Here is a 21993-nt window from a genome sequence, read left to right as displayed (position 1 = left end):
ATATATATATATATAGACCTGGCAAAGTACTCAAAACAACATTTTTGCAATGATGACACACACACACACACAGATTCCCAAGGTGAAAATAATACCAGCATTGCTGTCGTGACTGGTAACGGCAGCAAAACAGTGCAGCGAGGTGTCATTATTAAAGTGTTCTTTGAGGATCCTTGTCACTAAAAGGAGCTCCTACTGAGGTTTTCACTCTTTGCTCCGTTATGACAGCCATCTGTACAGTGTTGTTTCGTTGAGGCTGTATGCATAATGCAGAACTGTTTTTAGCAGCCATGTATTGGAACTTGTGAACTATCTCCCTGACAGGCAACTGCTGGAGCCATAACGCATCAGTCGCAGCTGCGTGAGGATAAATATATAAATATATATATACACACACAACAAGTTCAGCCTCAGAGCAGGTGAACATGATTCACTCTAATGAATAATGTACTCATCAAGATGCTCTGTGATGAGGCACTCTAGGCCTTATCATGAGCCGGTTAATGCTCTAACAATGAGGCACACCTCTCTGTTGGCAAGGAAGTGTTTTGTGTTTACTTCTGCATTGAGAATGAGTTTGCTTCCTCGACTCCGCTGCGTATCGGCAGAGTTCAGAACTCCTGTCTGATGAAGACATTTGCAATATTTTCCTCCCATTATCTGTCTTCCCGCCATCCCACCACTCCCCCACCTTATCGAGCAATATACTGAACATAACATCCTGTAGAATGGAAAAGTCGATAATGCTCAACAAGAGAGGCTGCTACGTGTGTGAGTAGTTTGAAGCTTCTTATGTGTGTGTGTTTTTTTTGCTGTGCCTCCAGGAGGAGAGCTCCTACGCCAATGGCAAGGCCACCTGTAAGATCACGGTGGTCCCTAAGGTGAATCAGACTGTCACCTGCAGCGCCATCAACATGCTGGGAGAAGATACCAAGACCATCAATGTAGCCTCTGGTAAGTTAATGCGAGATATGATGAATGAGATATAATAACGCTTCTAGTGGAAGTTCTACGGCTTTGAAGAGACAAATCTTGTATTTTCTTTCGCTTCACTGTGGTACTGCCTTCTGTTGTTTAGAGTTAATGCATCGGGCTAATTAAACAGCATAAACTGAAGACGGAGAGAGACAAATTAAAATGAAAGCTTAACTCTCAGTGCAAGGCTTTAAATGTTCCTTAAAGCATGGAATCAGAGGATAGTGACAGCTTTTTCCCAGCCAATAACCTTGTTGAGTTTCTTCTGCAGCTCAGCTCTGTAGGAAACAAACTGCTGTTGGTAACTTGATGATTGTGTTACTGCCAGTGTGGATTCACAGTTAGAGGGAATCTCTGCCAGCAGCTTTCAGCTGCAGCTTGATTGCTGGAGCCTCATTTTATTAATGACTGCTCATTATAACACTGCAATTCTTGTGCTACGACAACAACAAAAAAAAGCTAAATGAAACATCTAAACAAGTCAAAGCCTTTCTGCATTCTGGGACAACTCAAGTTGCTTGGGTGAGAGCTATCTTATCTTTTATGATCAACCCAGGAGATAAAACTTCACAGTGAAATTGCATCATTACACAAACTTAATGTAATAAGGAATAACAAAGTATATATATATATAAATGTGGGGTTTTATAAATATAAGAAAAAGAAAGTTAACTAATAATATCTGGAATATAAGAATACTGTACACCAAATATTAAACACATGAAGTATGAATGATACATACTGGAATATCATGTTTAACACAAGACTCAGTGCATCTAGAGTATTGATTTCTTTGCTCATCACAGGGATATTCTTTGCAGCTTTGTTTTAAGACTTGTAATATTAGGTTTCTTTTCGTTCATCCGTATTCCTCAGTGGCGTAAAAACAATTACACTACACTATAACGGGCTCTGCTATAATTAGACTACACTATAATGATCGTGTCTGTTGGATCAGATGTACCTGAAGTCTAAGTGAGTCCAAATGAGATTTTCTTTTTGTCATTATGAAGCCGACCAAAGATCAAGAAAAATGATCAGAACACAATTTAGAGGACAAAGTCATAACGGGGAGCATTCAGGATGACTTTCTTATTTTAATGAATGCACACTGACTATAACAGTAGGACCTCACCGTGTCTGCACCTCGTCTTCGGTAATGAAGGTAACCTCTTAAGCCCTATAGGGCGCTGGAAGGTGTGGTTCGCCTAGACACACATACCCAAGATAAATCAAGAATAACTCCATAACTACCAGGTCTATATGCATGATCTTGGTCTCTATGGATAGGTAAGACATCAGAGAATTCATCCCCAGTGTAAGTCACATTGTGACTGTTACTATGCCTGAGTAAATTGTGATGAACCAAAAGAAAAATTTACATTTTTATCCTCGCCTAAAATGTTTTCTAGATTAGACAGTGGATAACACCATTATAGCAATGATGCCATGCACAGAGATGCCACTGAATTCATTCAGCAACTCCTTGACTACAGCTGTGCCAAAGCAGATATAAATAACACAAAGCTCATAGATTCTACAAAGGTTTTAGTCAGGATAGGACCAGGAGGACTCTCCATTTGGCCACTTGGATACCCAAAGTGTGCCAAATGTGTTTTCTACCTCTTGAAAGGGAATCTGGCAATAAAATACTCCTGATATCCACTACAGGAGGCTATGTGCACACAATGGAGCATTTGGCCATGACATTTACCCTGTGCATCATCACATTCTACCATTGTGCACTGTGTAAAATCCAATCCAACCTGCCCATTAGGATCTAATCTAAATACTCATTCACACACCGATGGCTCAGCTTTCTGCAGCAATTTGGGGTTCAGTATCTGCTGCCAAGGACACTTCGACGTGCAGATTGGAGAGGCGGGGGATTGAACCACCGATCATCCGGTTGGTGGCTCAACATCTGAGCCACATCCGCCGCCTACGGATACTGGAATGAAACAAAACAAAAAGGATAAGGCTGGGACTGTCAAAGGCTAATGTTAAATGCTACAACGATATCATTTCATGCATTCATACTGTGCTCGTGCTGTTCCTCCTCATTCTTTCACTTTGTCTGTGATAATCATTCTTTCTTTTGTCTCCCCTCCTTCACTTTATCTTCTGGATTTGGCAGCATTGCTTGTTTGTTGGGGTGCTAAACCTGTCTGTGCAGTAAGAGCCACTGCCTGACATGCTCTGAAAGCATAGTAAATTGGTGCTTTTAGAATGTATTGTTGCTTTCTTCTTTCCAAGGTACAGTTTGCTAGTTGTGAGGCACTATCAGAAATAAACACCCTTTTGATTTCATTTTGTGAGGCTGCACTTAGCCGCCAGGCCTCGCTCACATCTGATCAGTGCAGAATTTAGTTTGTTTTTTACACAAACAGCATATTATATGATTTGTTTGTTCGTTTGCCTTTTTATTTTTATGAGTTCTAATTTATTTATGTTTGATTTCAGTTTTTAAGGAACCTGAAAAGGGGGAAAAAGGTAAGATTTTGTTTTCTTTGCCCTTATCTTTTACTTTCTAGACTTTCTTAAGAGGTTCTATAGAAGTTTCTTTTCAAAAATATCAACCTGCTCTTGAGGTAAAACTTACTAAATTAAACTGTCAATCTAACAATCCTGTCTGAATATGCACCCTCACCTCAGCTTTTCCATCTTCATTATTTGTCTGGCTAAATCCTGCAGAGGAGCTCTCAGGCAGATTAGAACGATTTTGAACAGTGCCTGATGAATATTAAAGGACTGCGCATTGTAAAATGATGAAAACACAGTCATCAGACCATCCATGTGTCACCATGGCTCCATGGCAACCAGTTTAGATGAATTTACTGTTTACCAGATGACAAATGAGACAAGAATTAGCGCAACACACCTGATCCTCTCTCACTCGCTCTCTTCTTCGCCGTGTCCTCCTGGCGAGGCGGCCATCCGGCTGCTGCTGCACCGTGGAACCGCACCGCCGCACGCCAGCCACAGCGCACCGGAGGACGGATAGACATGTTGCCGAGGTTCGCCGTTTGAAATGCAGTGGTTCACCGGCCGCTCTCTCCTCAGCTCCAGCACCGACACCGCACCGGGCTGCATTGTAATTCGTCTATTACTCTAACGGGACTTTTCTCTTGTTTTGTCTCGGGCTGAAAGTTGTGCGCTCTTCGGTGTACTGACCTGTTAGAGGCTGGCAATCGGCTGCTTTCCGTTCATTTATCTCCAGCAGGAGGAGACGGTAAAGAAGAGAGCGACTGAGAGAGACAGTCAGTGTGTTGTTTTAATTCTGCCGCTGGGATTTTGTGTAATTCACTGCATTGATTTCATCCATTCACCGCTTACACAAATGCCCCATTGTGAAAATAAACACACTAAACTAAGATGGAGTAAACTGAAAAATAAAATGAAAACAAAATTAAGTTATTTGTCAAAAAAAAGGGCAAACAGTGTGGCTCAACTTAGTCAGGAAATTACTCAAATAAATCTGAAATATCATAAAAATGCCAAAATACACTGGAGGGGGGGGGGGGAGAGCTTTAAAGTATTTTCTATTTAAAGTACATTATATGGTCTTCTAGTTATAAAACATCTGTAGATTTATACAGTATATTTAAGATGACACTTCATTAACTGCTGATAGCTGATAATAATTTTTAAAACGTTTTAGATGAGTAATCATGTTTCTGTCCGCTGAGCGGTGATTTGTAGCTGCACACAGTCTCCCATCATCTGACATTTTTAATTCATGTCAACAAAACAAGTCACTGTAACCCTTAATTATACTATACGGCGTACAGGATACACAAATTATGCACGACAGTGACAGGTTCCACACGCCTGACAGCCGCAGGTGATGGTGTTAAGTGATGGTGAGTCAGACTGAAACAGACTGGTTGGAGTATTTGCTAAATGCAGCAGAACGTGCAGTTACTGAACGGATCTTCTCGTCTCCCTAACACACCGATAAACCTCCGCTGTTCTATAATAGAAACACGTCAGCCACCATTTCCAAAATATGCTGCTGGTTTCCTGGAATATAAACACAACTCAACTCAGAGTGGTTTCATGTCTCTACAGTAACAAGTTGTTGAACTATAAACACAAGACGAAGCAATAAAGTGTGACTTTATTGCTTCGTCGTTGGAAAGCTTCTCTGTGAGAGTGCACGTGTTAGTCCTCCAGCTGAAGCCGAGTGCTGCTGTCTGTTTTCAGGCACTGACGCGGAGTCGGAGGACCAGGCCCCGCTCATAGTGGGACTCGTGGTAGGGCTCCTCTTAATCGCTGGCATCGTGGGACTCATCTACTGGCTGTACATGAAGAATTCAAGGTATGGAAAGAAACACACACTTGAGCGCACACCGGTGTGCAAGACCAACTGGTGTGCAAACCTGAATTTCTACTCGAAAAAGACGTATACTTCAAGTTTATTTTGTGAAGTAAAGTTCAAGTATATTTCCCCAAGTATACTTTATGTAGTAAGCCAACGATTTATGCATTACATAAAGAGACTTTCTCCTTTTGCTATTTGACTTGATGTTTTGTGATGAGATTAAAAAAATAAATAAAATTAGTTTTTGCAAAAAACTTAGAAAATTCTTGAGAAAGTAAGCATGTGATGTGTGTATACTGAAGAGATGAGTTTACAGTGACGTGTGGAGCAGGATGAGAAGGTCACTCCGTAGTATTGGTGCTTCACGCTTTTGCAATTCTGTATTCAACACAGACAAGGAAGCTGGAAAACTGGTGAGAAGGAGGTTGGAACATCTGAGGAGAGCAAGAAACTAGAGGAGAACAATCACACTGTTTAAAGGCTGTACTACATTGGATGAAAGAGGTAGAAATTGTCCCTTTTAAATCTGTACATACACCATATCAATATGCAAGTTATCAAGTATAATTTCAGTTTATTACGTGTCTTATTTTGTAGGTTTGTCCATCATTCCTTTGAGTACTCAGCAAATGAACTGCTGAGATCTCATAATGATACAACAAACAATCAGGTGTTCAGACAGATAGAATAAACAGGTCAAGAGAAAACAAAGGTGAATGATAAAATAAATACCTTGTAAAATCCATAATACGTTACAGACTGACTCCCAGCTTCAACTTTAACCTCAGACTTTCCCGTGTAATGAGGAGTTATTGTCGACATTTCAGATGCACCCACTTTCGGTTTTGACTCCAAATTAAGTGGTTTGGATCAGTGGTGTCCTTTCTGTTTGGCTTGTCACCCTTGAAACAAATCTATATTTACTTTGGACCCCTCTTCACAGCACAAGTCAAGAGGTTGGGACTAGTTCAACCAATTACACACAATTTTGTTTTTATTTCTATCTTATCCCATTAATTATCTTGCGACCCCTCAGATTCAACTCACTTAATAGTACAGGCCTCTGCTTCCACATCACTGATTTGTTCAGTGATTTAAAAAAAAGATCATTGTCGAAAAGAAATCATACTATGTCGAAAAACTGTCATAATAGTCATAGCATAATATTTGAAAAAAAGTCATCATATAGTATCTTGAAAAGAAAGCTATAGTGTAGTATGTTGAAAAATAGTCATAGCGTACCATGTTAAAAAAAAGTCATCATATAGTATGTCGAAAAAAGTCATTCGACATACTATATTATGACTTTCTTATAAATTTTTTCGACTTTTTTATCACTTTTTTTATGACTTTTTTCGACTTTTTATGACTTTTTTTATGACTTTTTTCGACATACTACATCAAATACACAAAGAAACATTGTACAAGTGTATAATGTGAAGTAGCTCAGCTGGTAGATATCTGGTTGGAATGCTTAGGGTTGTGAGTTTGATCCTTATGTTGGGCAGTCAGTTTTTAGGTCTAACTTCAAATGAAGAAGTCATATACATAAAGTAACACTACCTCAGTGTATTCGGTCAGATATCTCTTTTTGGTAGATATCTGGTTGGAATACTGAATACTATGAGGGATTTTATTGACATACAGTACTATGACTTTTCTTTCAACATAATATACTAAGACTTATTTTACAGACATACTACACTATGATTTTTTTTTTTCAACATGCTATGACTTCTTCATGACTTTTTTCTACACACTGCCACCCACATGAAGAAGTCAAATACACAAAGAAACATTGGTTCAGTGTGTACATGAAATAGCTCACCTGGTAAATATTGGGTTGGAACTCTGAAGGTTGTGGGTTCGATCCTTATGTGGGGCAGACAGTTTTCAGGTCTAACTTCTAATGACGAAGTCAAATATACGAAGAAACATTGGTTCAGTGTGTAAATGAAATAGCTCACCTGGTAAATATTGGGTTGGAACTCTGAAGGTTGTGGGTTCGATCCTTATGTGGGGCAGACAGTTTTCAGGTCTAACTTCTAATGACGAAGTCAAATATACGAAGAAACATTGGTTCAGTGTGTAAATGAAATAGCTCACCTGGTAAATATTGGGTTGGAACTCTGAACTCTGAAGGTTGTGGGTTCGATCCTTATGTGGGGCAGACAGTTTTCAGGTCTAACTTCTAATGACGAAGTCAAATATACGAAGAGAACAGTCCTCACTGCGTGTGGCACTGGTGGCTGGGTTGCTGAGTTCTGGTTCGGGCTGCGGTAGATCGGGGTTCAATCCCCACCCTCATCAGTGTCCGGTGCCCGACAGTGGAGTGAGACGAGCGTCTCCTCCCAGGGTTTACCAGAGATACAACTGGGGGGTTATGCATCAGTATATATGTTAAATATATACTTTTATGCGACGCATATAGTATTATATGCGACGCATATAATGTTATTTAATATTATTTAATATATAAACTTTTATGCGACGCACATAATGTTGCATATAATATCATATGCGTCGCATAAAAGTATATATATTAAATAACATTATATGCGTCGCATACAATATTGTATGTCTCGCATAAAAGTATATATTTAACATATATACTGATGCATAACCCCCCAGTTGTATCTCTGGTAAACCCTGGGAGGAGACGCTCGTCTCACTCCACTGTCGGGCACCGGACACTGATGAGGGTGGGGATTGAACCCCGATCTACCGCAGCCCGAACCAGAACTCAGCAACCCAGCCACCAGTGCCACACGCAGTGAGGACTGTTCTCTTCGTATATTTGACTTCGTCATTAGAAGTTAGACCTGAAAACTGTCTGCCCCACATAAGGATCGAACCCACAACCTTCAGAGTTCCAACCCAATATTTACCAGGTGAGCTATTTCATTTACACACTGAACCAATGTTTCTTTGTGTATTTGACTTCTTCATTTGGGTGGCAGTGTGTAGAAAAAAAGTCATGAAGAAGTCAAAGTATAGTATATCAAAAAAAGTGATAGTACAGTTTGCCGAAAGAAAAGTCATAGTACTGTATGTCGATAAAAACCCTCGTAGTATTCAGTGTATATATATATACCACAATGAGATATCTGACCGAATACACTGAAGTAGTTTTGCTTTATGTATTTGACTTCTTCATTTGAGGTTAGACCTAAATACTGACTGCCCATCATAAGGATTGACCTCACAACCTTAAGCATACCAATCAGATATCTACCAGCTGAGCTATTTCACATAATACACTTGAAAAATGTTTCTTTGTGTATTTGACTATTTCATTCAGGTATGTAGAAAAAAGTCATAAATATGTAAAAAAAAAAGTGGTAAAAAAAAAAAAGCCATAGTAGCATGCTGAAAAAAGTGGTAAAAAAGTGTGTCGAAGAAAGTTATGGTATAGTATGTCAAAAAAAAGTCATAGTATATGTCGAAAAAAGTAATAAAAAAGTCATAGTATGTCGAGTGGCTGTGTTCCCAGATCTCAGCAGTTACTTTGGTGAGTACAAGTTGTCATGTTTATAGGACTGATGGCCAAAACTAATGAAATAAGGTTTATGTTGTAATAAACTGGAATTATCCTTCAAGATGAATATGAATTGATATTTGTGTATAGTTTTTGTTTTTTTTATTTTATAAGTTAAAATCTTACGTGATTGAAATGATAATGACTTTATTTCTCTGTATGTCTTTGTGGGGAAGAAGCAGTTGAAAGCAGCCATGCAACATTGAAAACACAGACTCCCAGTCGGCTGCTGACACGCATCAGGCACCCATCAGGCTCCACATAAGGAGCAACGACCAGTGTAATTTTCCACCAAGGCCTGCCCACAGCCTGCTGTCCCACCTCACTGTTTGAAGTCAGTCGTGTTACTGTTTTATTTTGTGTTCTTGTGTTCCTGGTGAATGCTCCCTGTTAAGTTTTGTTTGAGCAATTCCACTCAGGCTGTGTGGTGTTTTTTTTTTTTTTTTTTTGCTGCTTTTTTCTTCCTTTAGGATTTTTTTTGTTTGTTCTTGAATTTATTCAAAGAATGTAAATCCCTTGTACACTTTTTAAGGCCTGTATAACAAATCACAATTATGCGTGCGCCCTGTCTGAGCATGCCAATGTTAGTTCTTATTGTTTGTTTTTTACTTTTTTGTGCGATGTGTGTGGAAAAAAGCCTTTGTTTGGCTGTGCTCAGAGAAAAATACACTTTACTGCTGTATAACCCTACAACCAGGTCTCACTCCAAGCTCGTCCAATACTGCCCATTGGGCAGCGCCCCTCGTCATCGGAAACCGACGCACAGAGGCAACCTTTATCGACAGTATATGACGAGCCAGGCTTTCAACTTCAACTTAAATCCCCCCGCGGCGTTATTCGACGGTCGGAGCAAGTCACGTAGTATTAATAGCGTGAGAGTCCACTCATTGGTGGATAGGTCAAACAAACACAAGACATTTAACCGGGAGACCGCTGTTTGTGTCCCGTGTGGAACTAAAGGTAACGTCATGTCAGTCTTTAGTCACGTGACTTGTTGGTATCGTCAGTCCCCTGAGTCGCTAGTCAGTGAAGTTGACTTCAACCACGACCGTTTCCTAAACCTAAGTTAATTTTGAAAGGTCACTATGCATGTAATGAGCGTATATTGATCGGCTGTCCTCGGTCCATACAAACGTGATGCAAAGGTGCGTCGGCGTCCGATGCCGAGGGGCACTGACCAAGCGGCGGTATTTGACGAGTTGGGAGTGAGAATGTGTTGAACCCTACTGAAACTTTAAGATAACCTCAACATCTCTTAACCTCTTCACTTTTGTTCTCTAGTTTTCTGGTAAATAGATTGTCTAGTTGATGGATGCCACTGCAGAAAGAGTCATAGTTATAATCATGATAATAAATAAGGAGCTGGATTTACTAAGAATGATTTCTATATGTACATGCAGTTTTGTAACTGTGACCCCCCCCTCAAAAAAAAGCTTACTGTGTTTAAAATTACATTTGTGCAGAGGTAAATTGGACATTTGCAAATGGCACATTATGACACACTCAACCACTAATAAGTTGTTTTTGTAAATTACCGTTAATTTTCCCCTCTTTTTGTTAGTCTCAAAGGAGACTTTTGAATTCCTTTATGTTACAAATAGTTTTATCTGAAAAGGCAAAAAGAAATGAAAAGGCAAGAAGTCCTCAGAAAAGTACAACAACTTGTAAGAAATGCAAAAGTATGTTCTGCCATAATGTTTTTATTTTATTTTTATTTTTTTTAAGTTCATACTAAAACGAGTTTGTTCACCTGTGATTTAGTTTAATACACTACATTGTCGTCTTCATGTCATCTGTCTGCTCGACAGATCCATTTTCTTTTTCACGCTTTCATTTTTGGAAGAGCTTTACTTTATGCCAGGTCTGAAATCTGTTTTTGTGTTTTTGATGTATTTATATTCTGTGTGCAACCTCCCTGGATGGCAATGCTGCAGCATGCAAGAACATTCTTGTTTTAAGCTTACGTGGAAGGCATCGAGTGTTGGAAAGGTACTATGTAGTAGGAGTGTTACATGAGAGTGAATAAGAATAAGGCTATGCAGTATCTGTGCTTAGTCTCTGCTGTATCATTATTATTATGATGTCATTTTTAGCTCAGTGGTGTGAAGGATAACCCTTACTGAAGACTGTGGTTGAGATTGGGAGATTAGATGAGGTGCATAAAGATGGTAGCTGTCTGGGTTTATACCATTTTGCACATAATGCAACACCCCAGTGACCTGCCGAGGAAACATGGTTGTTAAGACAGTTTGAGAGGAATCATACACTTAGTTAACATGTATAATTCAGTTCACTTCATGTAAACTTCTTGAATACATTTACACACTGGATGTATGATGCAAGTTGTTCTGATAAATAATAAAGAAGCATCAACCTTTCACCTCAACTATTTGCTAATGTTTCTGAGAATACCAGTGGCTTAGGACTGTTGCCAGTAGTCAGATTTGTAAGAAGTCTGAGTCATCATCTGGCAACAACTTCTGTTTGTAGACTGCAATGATTTTCAGCACCTGGCAAGAAAGTAAAAATCACAGTATTTAAAGTTGACGTCAAGAGCTTCAGATGCAGATAATGTTGGTTGATCATAAAATATTGAATGTTAACTTGAAGGAACCATGAACCAGTTGATTGTCTCTTGGATGCCAGTTCTCCAAACTGAATTAAAGAGATGACATTTCATTTGCTTATATTTTTTTTAAAAACAATGTGTAGAAAATACCAATACAGAGCACTTTCCCACCTAGCATCCTCAAAAATGACAGCGATGTGTAATCGTGTTGTGGGATGGTTGCGATCAACATTTTCAGTACCTAAGTCCGTTGTTTTCTCATGCCTTTTCAAATAATCAGGTCAGCAGTGAAACCAAAGATGGTAAGATGAGAAGGCCATAGTAGTGTTGTAAATACAGACTTTTGTTTTTGTACTGCTGTTGACAATAAAGTGTACATTTTGAAACAAAAACGGTATTAAGTCTGGTGTATGTTGTTTTTTTGTATAAATACATTACTCCATCATGCTTCATGATCATTAATCATCAAGCTGAGTGTGCATCTTCACATGGCAATTACTGAACTGCACCACTGACATCAAGGACTAATCTCAACCAGATAACTGACAAGACAACCTCAAGCTGAAGAAGACGAATACAACATTCGTTAAACACAGTATTTATAAAGACCTATTTTATTCATCCAATCGGGATCACTGGCAAGGAGGTTCATGCATGGTTTAGAGCTACTGAATGTCATAGTATAGTACGTCAAAAAAAAAGTCATAGTATGGCAGGTCGAAAAAAAATTCATAGTATAGTATGTCGAAAAAAAAGTCATAGTATAGTACGTTAAAAAAAGTCATAGTATAGCATGTCCAAAGAAAAGTCATAGTGTAGTATGTCGAAATAAGTCAGTACAGTATGTCAAAAAAGAGTTAAAAAAGTCATAGTATAGTATGTCGGGAAAAAGTCATAGGATAGCATGTCGAAAATAAGTCATAGGATAGTATGTCGGGAAAAAGTCATAGTATAGCATGTCGAAAAATAGTCGTAGTATAGTATGTTGAAAATAAGTCATAGTATAGTACGTTAAAAAAAGTCATAGTATAGCATGTCGAAAAAAAAAAAAAAGTGAAGTTAACTGTCAAGACAACCTCAAGCTGAAGAAGAAGAATACAACATTTGTAAAACACAGTATTTACAAAGACCTTTTTTATTCATCTATTCGGATCACTGGCAAGGAGGTTCATGCATGGTTTAGAGCTACTGACTTGTGGTCCAGTAGTAAACTAAGTTTAGTCAGGACCACTTTAGTCAAAGAAAACTTATATTTCAGTAATATATATTTGCCAGTTTGTCTCTGTTCTGGGACCTCGCCGCCCTTCCACGTGGATATGTAAAATGCCTAAGGCAAGGAGAGCACCTCTCCGTGCCCCTTCTATGTGCCCCAAGGCAGGGAGAGCAGCAGCAAAGCCCCCCCGGGTCCACAGGTGTGTCTGAGGGCAAAGACTAGATGTCTGATCGGGTTGTGATATGAGCTGAGCTTGACTTTGTGGCCTGCCTGAACTAACGTCAGGCTCAATCTTTGATAGGCACACAGACTTGTACATATACTTTAAGGGGAATTGTGTTTTTGAACAGATGGGTTTGTAATTGTACCATTATATAACCTTAATGAGGATTTAGAGCTCATCAAATTAATGAAATCGAGTCAGACATCAACACAACCACATGGTTACGCTGGGTAATACATATGGAAACGAGCCATACTGATGCTCTCTGTAGCAAAAATGTATTCCTGCATCTGCCACTCACACAAATCTATGTGAAAACATGAACTCATTTCACATCACAACACTCAACATAGCAAGCTGAAAACAGACTTATCATCCTCTCCAGCCACAGTAGACATGCAGCCAAAACTACCAGTGAGACAGTTTTGGCCCAGTGTCTGTCCCAGCAGAAAGACCACAGTGGCTCCAGCTAGAGGAGATCCAATTAGCCTCCAAGTATCCAGCTGGATAGACATTAAGACTCAGAATTTAACTGTGCTCAAGCCAGGACTTAATTTCCTTCTTTTGTTGTGATCCCTAAAACAAATTACACAGCTGTAACATCATTCCAGTGTTTCACATTGTGATGTAACGTCTTCTGTTGGCTGCTAATTAGCAGGTTTGTGTCTGTGTGTGATGACGATGTGACTTTGTTTGTGCCAACTGAAGGCTACCCCATCTCCTGGAGATGTGAGGGGTAGGACGACAACTGAGACTTCACTAACAAAGATTACATTTTAGATTAGAATTAATTATGTTCCTTGCTCATTTATTTATTTAGTAATTTCCTTCCCTGTGCTTTCCCTTAGTTATCCTTAGTTAACTACTTATTTATTTATTTATTTTATTTATTTTATTTATTTTATTTATTTTATTTATTTTATTTATTTATTCTATTTTTTTTTTTAACCTCTCCTTTCTCCATATATCCACCTTATAGACTCCACCCCAAAACACACTCATGCACACACACACACACACACACACACAGCACAGCTGACAGACGCAACACAACAGCATCACCAAACCAGCAGGATAGTAATGGATAGCGGATAGTATGTTTAAAAACAATACGTGAACATACCGGTAGCCTGGCTCGGCGGCCACATACACCACACATGAAATAGACAATAGTACTACAGGCTACAACACAGACCGAAAACATGAATTGGCTTACCTTTGATGATTACAGCAGGAGACAACGGGGCTCGGTGGGTGATGAATACTGCAATGACTTCTTTATATTCCAAGGATTCTGTCGATTCTCTTTCAAAAGAGAGCAAGGACAAAGAGTTCAGTCAGTGTGTCAACGCATGCAATTGGTTCTCTCATCCTTTGGCAGAAATGTGTTAACTGGCCTGTACTCACTGTTCTGTTGTCCTCTTGTTGTTGTGTTGTCTTTTGTCTTGCAATTAAAAAAAAAAAAAAAAAATACTCTTAAATGATAATAAACTATCAATTTGGAACTCTGATTAACAATTAAATTAATAACTATAACCAAAAATCACGTAAAATCAACCAAAATCGAACGTGGATGGCTGAGTGCAACTGAGGTTGATGGTGGTCTAGGATGGTTGGAGACGGAGAGGACGCTGGGACTTCAGGAGTTTGCAGATTTTCTTCAAACAGATCGCTATTTGTAGGGTTGAGGAAAAGCTCCTGCTCCATGGTTTGAGGTAAGCGTTTTATAATGTTTGGACTTGTCTGTCACAGGTCAAAGGGGAAATGAACTTACATACTCTTGTGCGTGGTCTTTGCTCCCAAAACTAGTTATAAAAATGTATTTAGTGAACTGAGTGTCGGAGGAGATGCGCGCCCTTGTTGTTATTTCAGCTTCCTGCCAGATTCACATTTTTGTTTTTGTTTTTTTTCTCAGGGAGTCTCATTCTTAAGCCCCTGCATCCTTTGCATGTAATTCTAAGGCATTGTGTAAAAATATAGATGCAGAAACGCAGCACCCACAGGAAGCAGCTATTTTGATCACATTCCTTGGATGATTCAGTTTGGCTCACTGTGGGGGAAAAAAAAAACATCACTGGCTCCTCTTGGTTTTGGCATTTCAAACCCAACATACTGTCCAAGGCATTTGCATTAGCTAATAGTGTGTTGTGTAACAAATCCTACATCTGATGTCTTGAACAAACAAAATAGGCCAGAGTGTGTTAGTGCGATGAAATCCAATCCATTTTTAGCAGTTGTAGTATATAGTGAGCTGTCGTTGAGAGAGAGCAGGGAAAGGCCTTAAGAGATTATGTTCCCAGGAAATTCAGCTCACTGAGCATCATGTTGGAGATGTTTGGAGGTGTCATGTTTTCTATGTTTACACTCCAAAATGAGATTTATAGTCTGAATCCAATCCAACACTAACACAACTAAAGGTACAACATTAAAATACCCCCTAAACCTTGAATTCTCAGATCAGATCATGTTTAGAGTATATCAACAAATTAAGTTAAACTGCCATCAGTGCATATTTGTTGATGTTTATGAACCTGAAATAGCTCCTGAAGTAACTAAACCTGAGTACATCGCATGTATTCAGGACGTTTTAAGGATAAGGATGGTGATTTTTGTTAAAGGTTCTCTATACGATATCCAGAGCATCAATATGGCGGTAAAAAACTATTTGTTATGTAAAGGTATAGAGGAGTAATGTCTACCTGAGCAGAGAATGAAGTCACTCTCCCTCTGTGTGTGTTGTAATCCGAGCATCTCTGGTTTTAACCCAAACCTAACCCTAACATAAACCCAATTCTAACCTGGACCTTAAAACCAAGTTTGAACCCTCAAACAGGCTTTTGAAGGTGAGGACTGTCCGAAATGTCCTCACTCTGAAGGTCTAAAAACTCACATCGGTCCTCAGAAGGATAGCTGTACAAACACACACACACACACACACACGCACACACGCACACACGCACACACGCACACAAAACATTCAATAAAACAAAGGAATTGTGACTTTTTAATTTACTTATTCATGAAAATAACATATCAAGAAAAGCATTAATAATGTATAAATTAATTGCACATTACTCTATGCTTTACATATTATCATATCATTTTTTTTTTTTTGTCACCACAGCACATCAATACGAAAATGGCATTACAAAATAAAAACTGCCCTTTGCAACCTAAGGCCACTTACCCCCCTTTCACAAGTACACGTCCAATGGAACGGACGATACTGAGCTCAGAGTAGTTCAAGTTTGAGAAAATAAAAAGTTAAAAACAGACCAGTGCGAAAATTAAGCCACAGGTTAAAGGGGAATGCCACTGAATTTCATATCTGAATATGTGCGGTGGTTCGTTCTAAACCAGATGAGGGTTAACTCATTGTCTAATCTGCAACAGGAACTACGCTATAATCCGTGAGTTGGAAAAGGAGAGCAGGATTTTCTGGTTCAGTACAAATAGCATTATCAATTGTGACAATAAACATCATTTGAATGTTGAAATGTAAATTAACTTGGTGAGTTAGGGGAGCGGATAAAGCTGCTTAGCCTAGCATTATCTAAGTGCTTAATCATAAATTTATATACGTGTTTTTGTTTAGTTGACATACTTTTTTATGGCTGTGCTGCTTGGGATGTTTGGTGAATCTGTGTCTGTACTGAGATTAGAGACTTGGTTCACACAGCATCGCTCCTTATCACTGATTCTCTACGGACTGTTTGAAGCCCCAATATTAACATATGTGCATTTTAAACTACAGTGACGTTCCCCTTTAAAGTGCTGCTCTAAAAAAAGTGAGGAAAGGATGGCGGAGGGGTGTATACATCCTCTTTATGGAAAGACGTGGGTGGGGGTGGGGTCATTTGATGTCTGCGATCCGTCACTGACCAGATGACTAAAATAATAAACAAATTAAAACAATAAAACTTCCAGACTTTAAGAGCGAATTCACTGATGTCTCCCATCACCAAGCATCGTTTTATTCCCTCGGTTGACTACGCAGCACAGAGAGCCAAACTCACGATATCTACATGAACACAGCAACCTTTTAGTCGCTATGGTAACATGGTTTTGCTTGGAAGAATAAATGTCAAATCGGGGTTAAGATGACCTGATAAGATCTTATTGTAACAATTATGAGAAACCTGTTAAGATGCCTGACACATTAAAAACACCACTCAAGTAGGGAGAGTGCTTTCATGGTTTGGTTTCACTCACATATTATGAATACATGTGAGTCAGTGAGCTGTATCATTAGGACTGGGGTCATCTTCTCCTCCTGCGGTATTATCAGGGCGTTCCAACTCAACCATTTTATTTCCATTTACGCATCCAGACTGTGAAGAAGTCTTCTTACCAGAAACACTGAGCTGTCTGCTTTGTGAAGAGCCTCAATCACAGGTGGACCTAAATCAATCAAGATATTAAAGCTCCTCCATGAAAGAAAACTACAATACATCACCTCACATTAATCCTGATAGCATAATAATGGCTGCAGAGAAATGAAAGGTGAAAATGGGTCAGCGCTATGTGTCGCTGCGTTTATTCGGCTCGTCCCTGGGTACACTTTGGACTGAAGAGGAACTAGGGATGCACCGATACCGGATCGGATATCGGTGACAACGGGGCCGATCTATTTAATTCAATTCTATGTTTATATGCCATACACATTACATACCGGAATTTTAATTCCTGTTTTAACCAATTTGTAGCTGCATTAAACATTTTTACACTTGTAATTGTAATTCCTGTTAATTTTGCAGATTTGTTTTGCCAAGTTGTCGGTGTATGATTTATTATATTAATTATAAATAACCAATTCACTGAATTTATGTTATCTATGTATTTATTTGTTACATTTTTGTTTTACAAAGTTAGGAAAGTGACATTCAAGTCGAGCCTGTTGTTGCCTTTAACACATAAAAGAATGATCTCAGTCACTTCCACACACAGTGAGGTATACAGATTATGAATTATGTAAGGGATAATGTACAGCGACAGACAGACAACAGGACCAACATCATTACTGTGCCCATAGCAACGGTCTGTTATACATAGCAGCGGCCTGCTATAAAGAAATAACAGAACGTAGAACGCTGTGATTGACCAATCGGAATCAAGTATTCAACAAAGCCGTGTAATAAACACTGGTATCAGATCGGTACTCGGTATCGGGACTGAAAAAGTCAAATCGGTGCATCCCTAAGAGGAACCTCAGTCCAAACAGACAGACCCAGATGTTGCACAGTCTCAAGGTGCTTAGCTCAGCGTGCTGCATCAACTATTAATATAATAAAAGTTACTATAGTCCTGATACACAGTAGTTAGGATGACACAGTTAGACCCATATCATATTGATACATCACATTGTACTGTCAGGAAGAAAAGATCCACACTACCAATCTATGTACACTCCAATAAGTAAGCTGTCTATCTCTGTTAAACCCGATGTTTCCCAACACAATACATTCAGATACGTTGCTTAAATAATCTAGCTGTAACCAAATAGGAAGTAGCGACTGTTATGGAAGCAAATACTACCAAGGGACTGTCATCACATTTCAGATTCTACAGGTAGCAATCTTAAAGCCAGATTTTAACCATGATAATTCAGTTTTTTAATCCATAAGAATACCATTGTACCCTAAAATTGTTGAAATCTGGAAACCCAGAAATATCACTAAAATAGGACAAAGCAAAGTTTGAGTATGAGAATAATAGCTTGTTTTATGGTAAACTACACCCCTAACGAGTCTGGCAAGATCTTGCATACTAATAAAAACATAATAAAACAATGCTGTTTGAAGAAATCCAATATATGCATTGATGAGACAGCTTGCAGTCGTTACGGAGAAATCCACCTGATTCCAGATTCTGAGGTAATGGGTTTGAACTCCACCTGTAGTGAAGGTGCATATGACTCATCTGCAGTATTCTGTTCATCTCTACTGTGTTCACATTACAACTCTACATCAGAAAATGCATAATTGCTGTAGAGCTATCACGCGTCTTTCACTGCAAATCAGATTGAGAGTGATTCCTCAAAGCTGTTGGGAATGTGGACGTGTGATGGCTGTGTACCTGAAGTGGAGACAGGCAGCGGCAGTGTGACGGCTGAGCTCTTAACAGGCGACGTCTGACTCGCTGATCTACACGACAGATTTGCTCCTGCCATTTAAATGCTTGAGCTGAAACGCAGGCACGATCGTCTGGCTTTTGGTCATTTGAGAAATCCACTAAATATTTTCCACCACTTAAATCACTTCAGGGCAAAGAAGGGGCCTGAGAGGAGCTCAGAGTATAAAGGTATCGCTCACTCACGCAAGAACAAATACATTCATAGGCTTGCTGTCCTCAGATGAAGAAAGTAAACAAAAAAGGCCCCAGCTGATTAATCCCCTGATCTAGTAACAGAAACACAGAGCAGAACTAACCCGTCCACCCTCTCCCTGCTTCACTTTTCTTGTCCAAAAGAAGATACCAAGTCTAACAAAAAGTGCTCCTCTGGAGATGTGGTACAGTTTTTCTCCAGGTCTGGGGGGAAACAAGTGAATCAATAAGGCATCCTCTGGCTCCAGACTCACCACATCTTGTTAAGTGGAGTCAACACACAAAGGAAGAGGAGGGTGAAACAGGAAACACGAGGAGAAGAAAGTAACAAAACTGGTGGAGTCTGGCTCCCCCTACTGGTTGTAAATAAAAATGCCCCCCTACAAATTGGCTGTACATTTAAGCTAAAAAGAGCTGGAGGTGTGTTGTTCTATGGAAAGGCCCTTCAAACTAAATGTGAAGGGTGGCAGGATGTGAAAGGAACAGTAGCAGCAGTAGCAGGATCAGGGCTTTAAAACAGGCAGACAGTCCACGCCTGGAGATCAACAGGAGCATTTGAAAACCAGAGGCCAGCACCGGCAAAGCTCACTGTAAACAACACAGAGCCTGGTTTCCTTTTATTTCACAGGTTTAAATCATTCACAGACGGTCTTTTCTCCCTTTTTTTTTATCTCTGTGTTCTACTGTGATTTGGTTTTTAGCCACTTTGTTGTGCATCCTTATCTCTGTTCAGCAACAAAAGGCAAGTCTCTTGAAAAAAGTCTGGGTTTCTGTTGATTATTGTAGATCCAACAGTCCCAGGCCAAGCAGAATGAAGAAGCCCTTTTTTTTTTTAAGTCGGTCCATTCAGAGGCACAGCTCCCCCCTTTCACTGTCTCTAGGACTAGAGGTTCAGTCTCGGGGCCACTAAGGCAAACTCTCGCAGAATGTTTCGGGCCACGTCCACTTTGTACTGGGCGATCATCAGCGCCCGCTTCACGTCCTCGAAGGAGTAACCCTCGCCCATCAGCTTGGCGATTTTGGCGTCCACGTTCTGCGACTCCGAGCTGTGGGGTTTGCCCGGCTGAATGTCTGGAGGGATCTTCCTGGGCAGTGGCTTGGGCGGCCTGGCGGGGGCCTGCAAACAGTCCATCGATACTTGAAGAGAAGAGGAGAGAAATCACGTCAAAATGCCTCCTCGCACACAGGCAGAGTGTCAAGTGGTCAAGGAGACGTTTGTAGACTAAACGCTGCCCGTCACAGAACAAAAGCTTTGACATTGTTTCTAATACTTTCTGAGTTTTGACCTTTTTAAGTAATCACTGTCCTTCATAGCTGGAAAGCAGATATTGAGGTATTCACTGCACATTATCTCCACAGTGGAATGCCAGAGATGGTAAAACCTGCTTCAAGGGAAACGAGGTACATTTTGGGAAATAAAAGTAATGAAATCAAACACAATGAAACTAATTCAAATTCAGACAAACTTTGCACGTCTGCACAAAGTGACTCCTACGATCATTGAAAGAGCTGCTCAGGACTTCCTGTTCATGTCGGTCATATTGATGAGACACTCTGGGTCCATGAGAGGATTCTTTCAACCGAGGGGGATTTTTTCTTTGACAGTAACTTTGCTGTCAGTTGTTTTTTTTATCAATATTCTTCTTCTTCTTCCTAGGAAATCTGCCTTCCCATGCATGACAATAAACCAAACCTCCCACATGGGTCCAGGTCTATGCTAAACTTACTCAACTGGCTTTGTGGGCCAACAGTCCTGATGGTGGCGCTGCAGCAAACGTTGAAAGTTCAAAACTTTGAAAATTCATAACAAATCAGCCGTACGTGCTACGACTTTGCAACTTCCACCAAAATGTAGCTCAGGTGAGCAGACATGTTCAGATGCTGAATTATGAAGTACATCACTCTGTCTTTCTCAAAAACTGTAAAACTTATTAAACTTATCTCCTCCCACATTTTTTGCTCAATTGACACCAAACGTGCTGCATCTTCAGACCATCCTCCACAAACCATCCAGCACAGATTTTCAAAAATTGTGCATCAAAACGTTTTAGTGTAAACAGTAATGAGCACAGCTACTGTAAATTCTTGCTAAATAAAGCTCCAATGTTCATGAAAATAAATGACAACATGTTGAGGTAGATGTAAGGGGGGTAAATATCTATTTTTTCCTCACGTGAACCACTGCAGTCAATGGAAATAGAGCATTTTTTAAACCTCAATTTGTCACTTATAAAGCAATCAATCTGTATTAAAATTCATTCCTGACATCTCTGCGTTGTCAGAATTTTGTCTCAAAAACTGAATTTTTGACAATCTGCCTTTACATACAACCCTAGCGACTGCCTCAGTCATAGTGTGACATGTGACAGCTGTTTGAAATTCGATAAACAGATTAACTCTCAAGCTTTTTCCAGCTTCGTCTTCCGGCTGAAGTAAAGCCCTTCCTCAATCGGCACGATCTCGAGAAGACAGTTCACGCCTTAATTAGCTGGAGACTTGATTATTGTAATGCTCTGTATGTTAGTCTCAACCAGTCTTCCCTCGCGCGCTTCCAACTTGTGCAAAATGCTGCTGCTCGCTTTTTAACTAACACGTCCAGACGTGAACACATTACCCACCGTATTTTACTCGCTCTGTTGGCTCCCAGTTTGCTTTAGAATCGATTTTAAGCTCTTAATGTTTTGTTTGTTAAAGCCATTAACGGCCTCGCCCCACCTTATTTGTCCGAGATTTTATCTCTCCGCGAGCATAACGGGGCTTTGCGGTCATCTGGTCAACCTTTTTTAGAAGTCCCGAGGTCGAGGTATAAGCTGTGGGGTGATCGTGC

The 21993-nt window shown here is 39.7% G+C and overlaps 2 protein-coding genes across 8 annotated transcripts in view; one reads left to right on the top strand and one right to left on the bottom strand.

Annotated features, from left to right (window-relative positions):
- The window catches only part of alcama (activated leukocyte cell adhesion molecule a), a 72866-nt gene extending 61068 nt beyond the window's left edge, over positions 1-11798 (top strand). Inside the window, exons 12-16 of one of the 7 annotated variants that reach the window (XM_037749541.1) lie at positions 825-954; positions 3439-3468; positions 5182-5296; positions 5693-5803; positions 9017-11798. In XM_037749541.1, coding sequence (XP_037605469.1) covers positions 825-954; positions 3439-3468; positions 5182-5296; positions 5693-5777 — 360 coding nt within the window. In that variant the 3' untranslated portion in view covers positions 5778-5803; positions 9017-11798. Of the gene's footprint in view, positions 1-824; positions 955-3438; positions 3469-5181; positions 5297-5690; positions 5804-5896; positions 6040-9013 lie in introns of those variants that run through there. The other 6 variants (XM_037749540.1, XM_037749543.1, XM_037749542.1 and 3 more) reach the window with 6 other exon arrangements.
- Positions 11799-15833: 4035 nt separating this feature from the next.
- The window catches only part of cblb (Cbl proto-oncogene B, E3 ubiquitin protein ligase), a 53533-nt gene continuing 47373 nt past the window's right edge, over positions 15834-21993 (bottom strand). The window contains exon 19 of the mRNA XM_037749488.1: positions 15834-20303. Coding sequence (XP_037605416.1) covers positions 20050-20303 — 254 coding nt within the window. The 3' untranslated portion in view covers positions 15834-20049. The remainder of the gene's footprint in view (positions 20304-21993) is intronic.

This window comes from Sebastes umbrosus, chromosome 17 (genome assembly GCF_015220745.1).
Source record: "Sebastes umbrosus isolate fSebUmb1 chromosome 17, fSebUmb1.pri, whole genome shotgun sequence".
Taxonomy (NCBI): domain Eukaryota; kingdom Metazoa; phylum Chordata; class Actinopteri; order Perciformes; family Sebastidae; genus Sebastes; species Sebastes umbrosus.
Note: the sequence above shows the minus strand (reverse complement) of the source record. Positions and strands in the feature narration are given on the sequence as shown.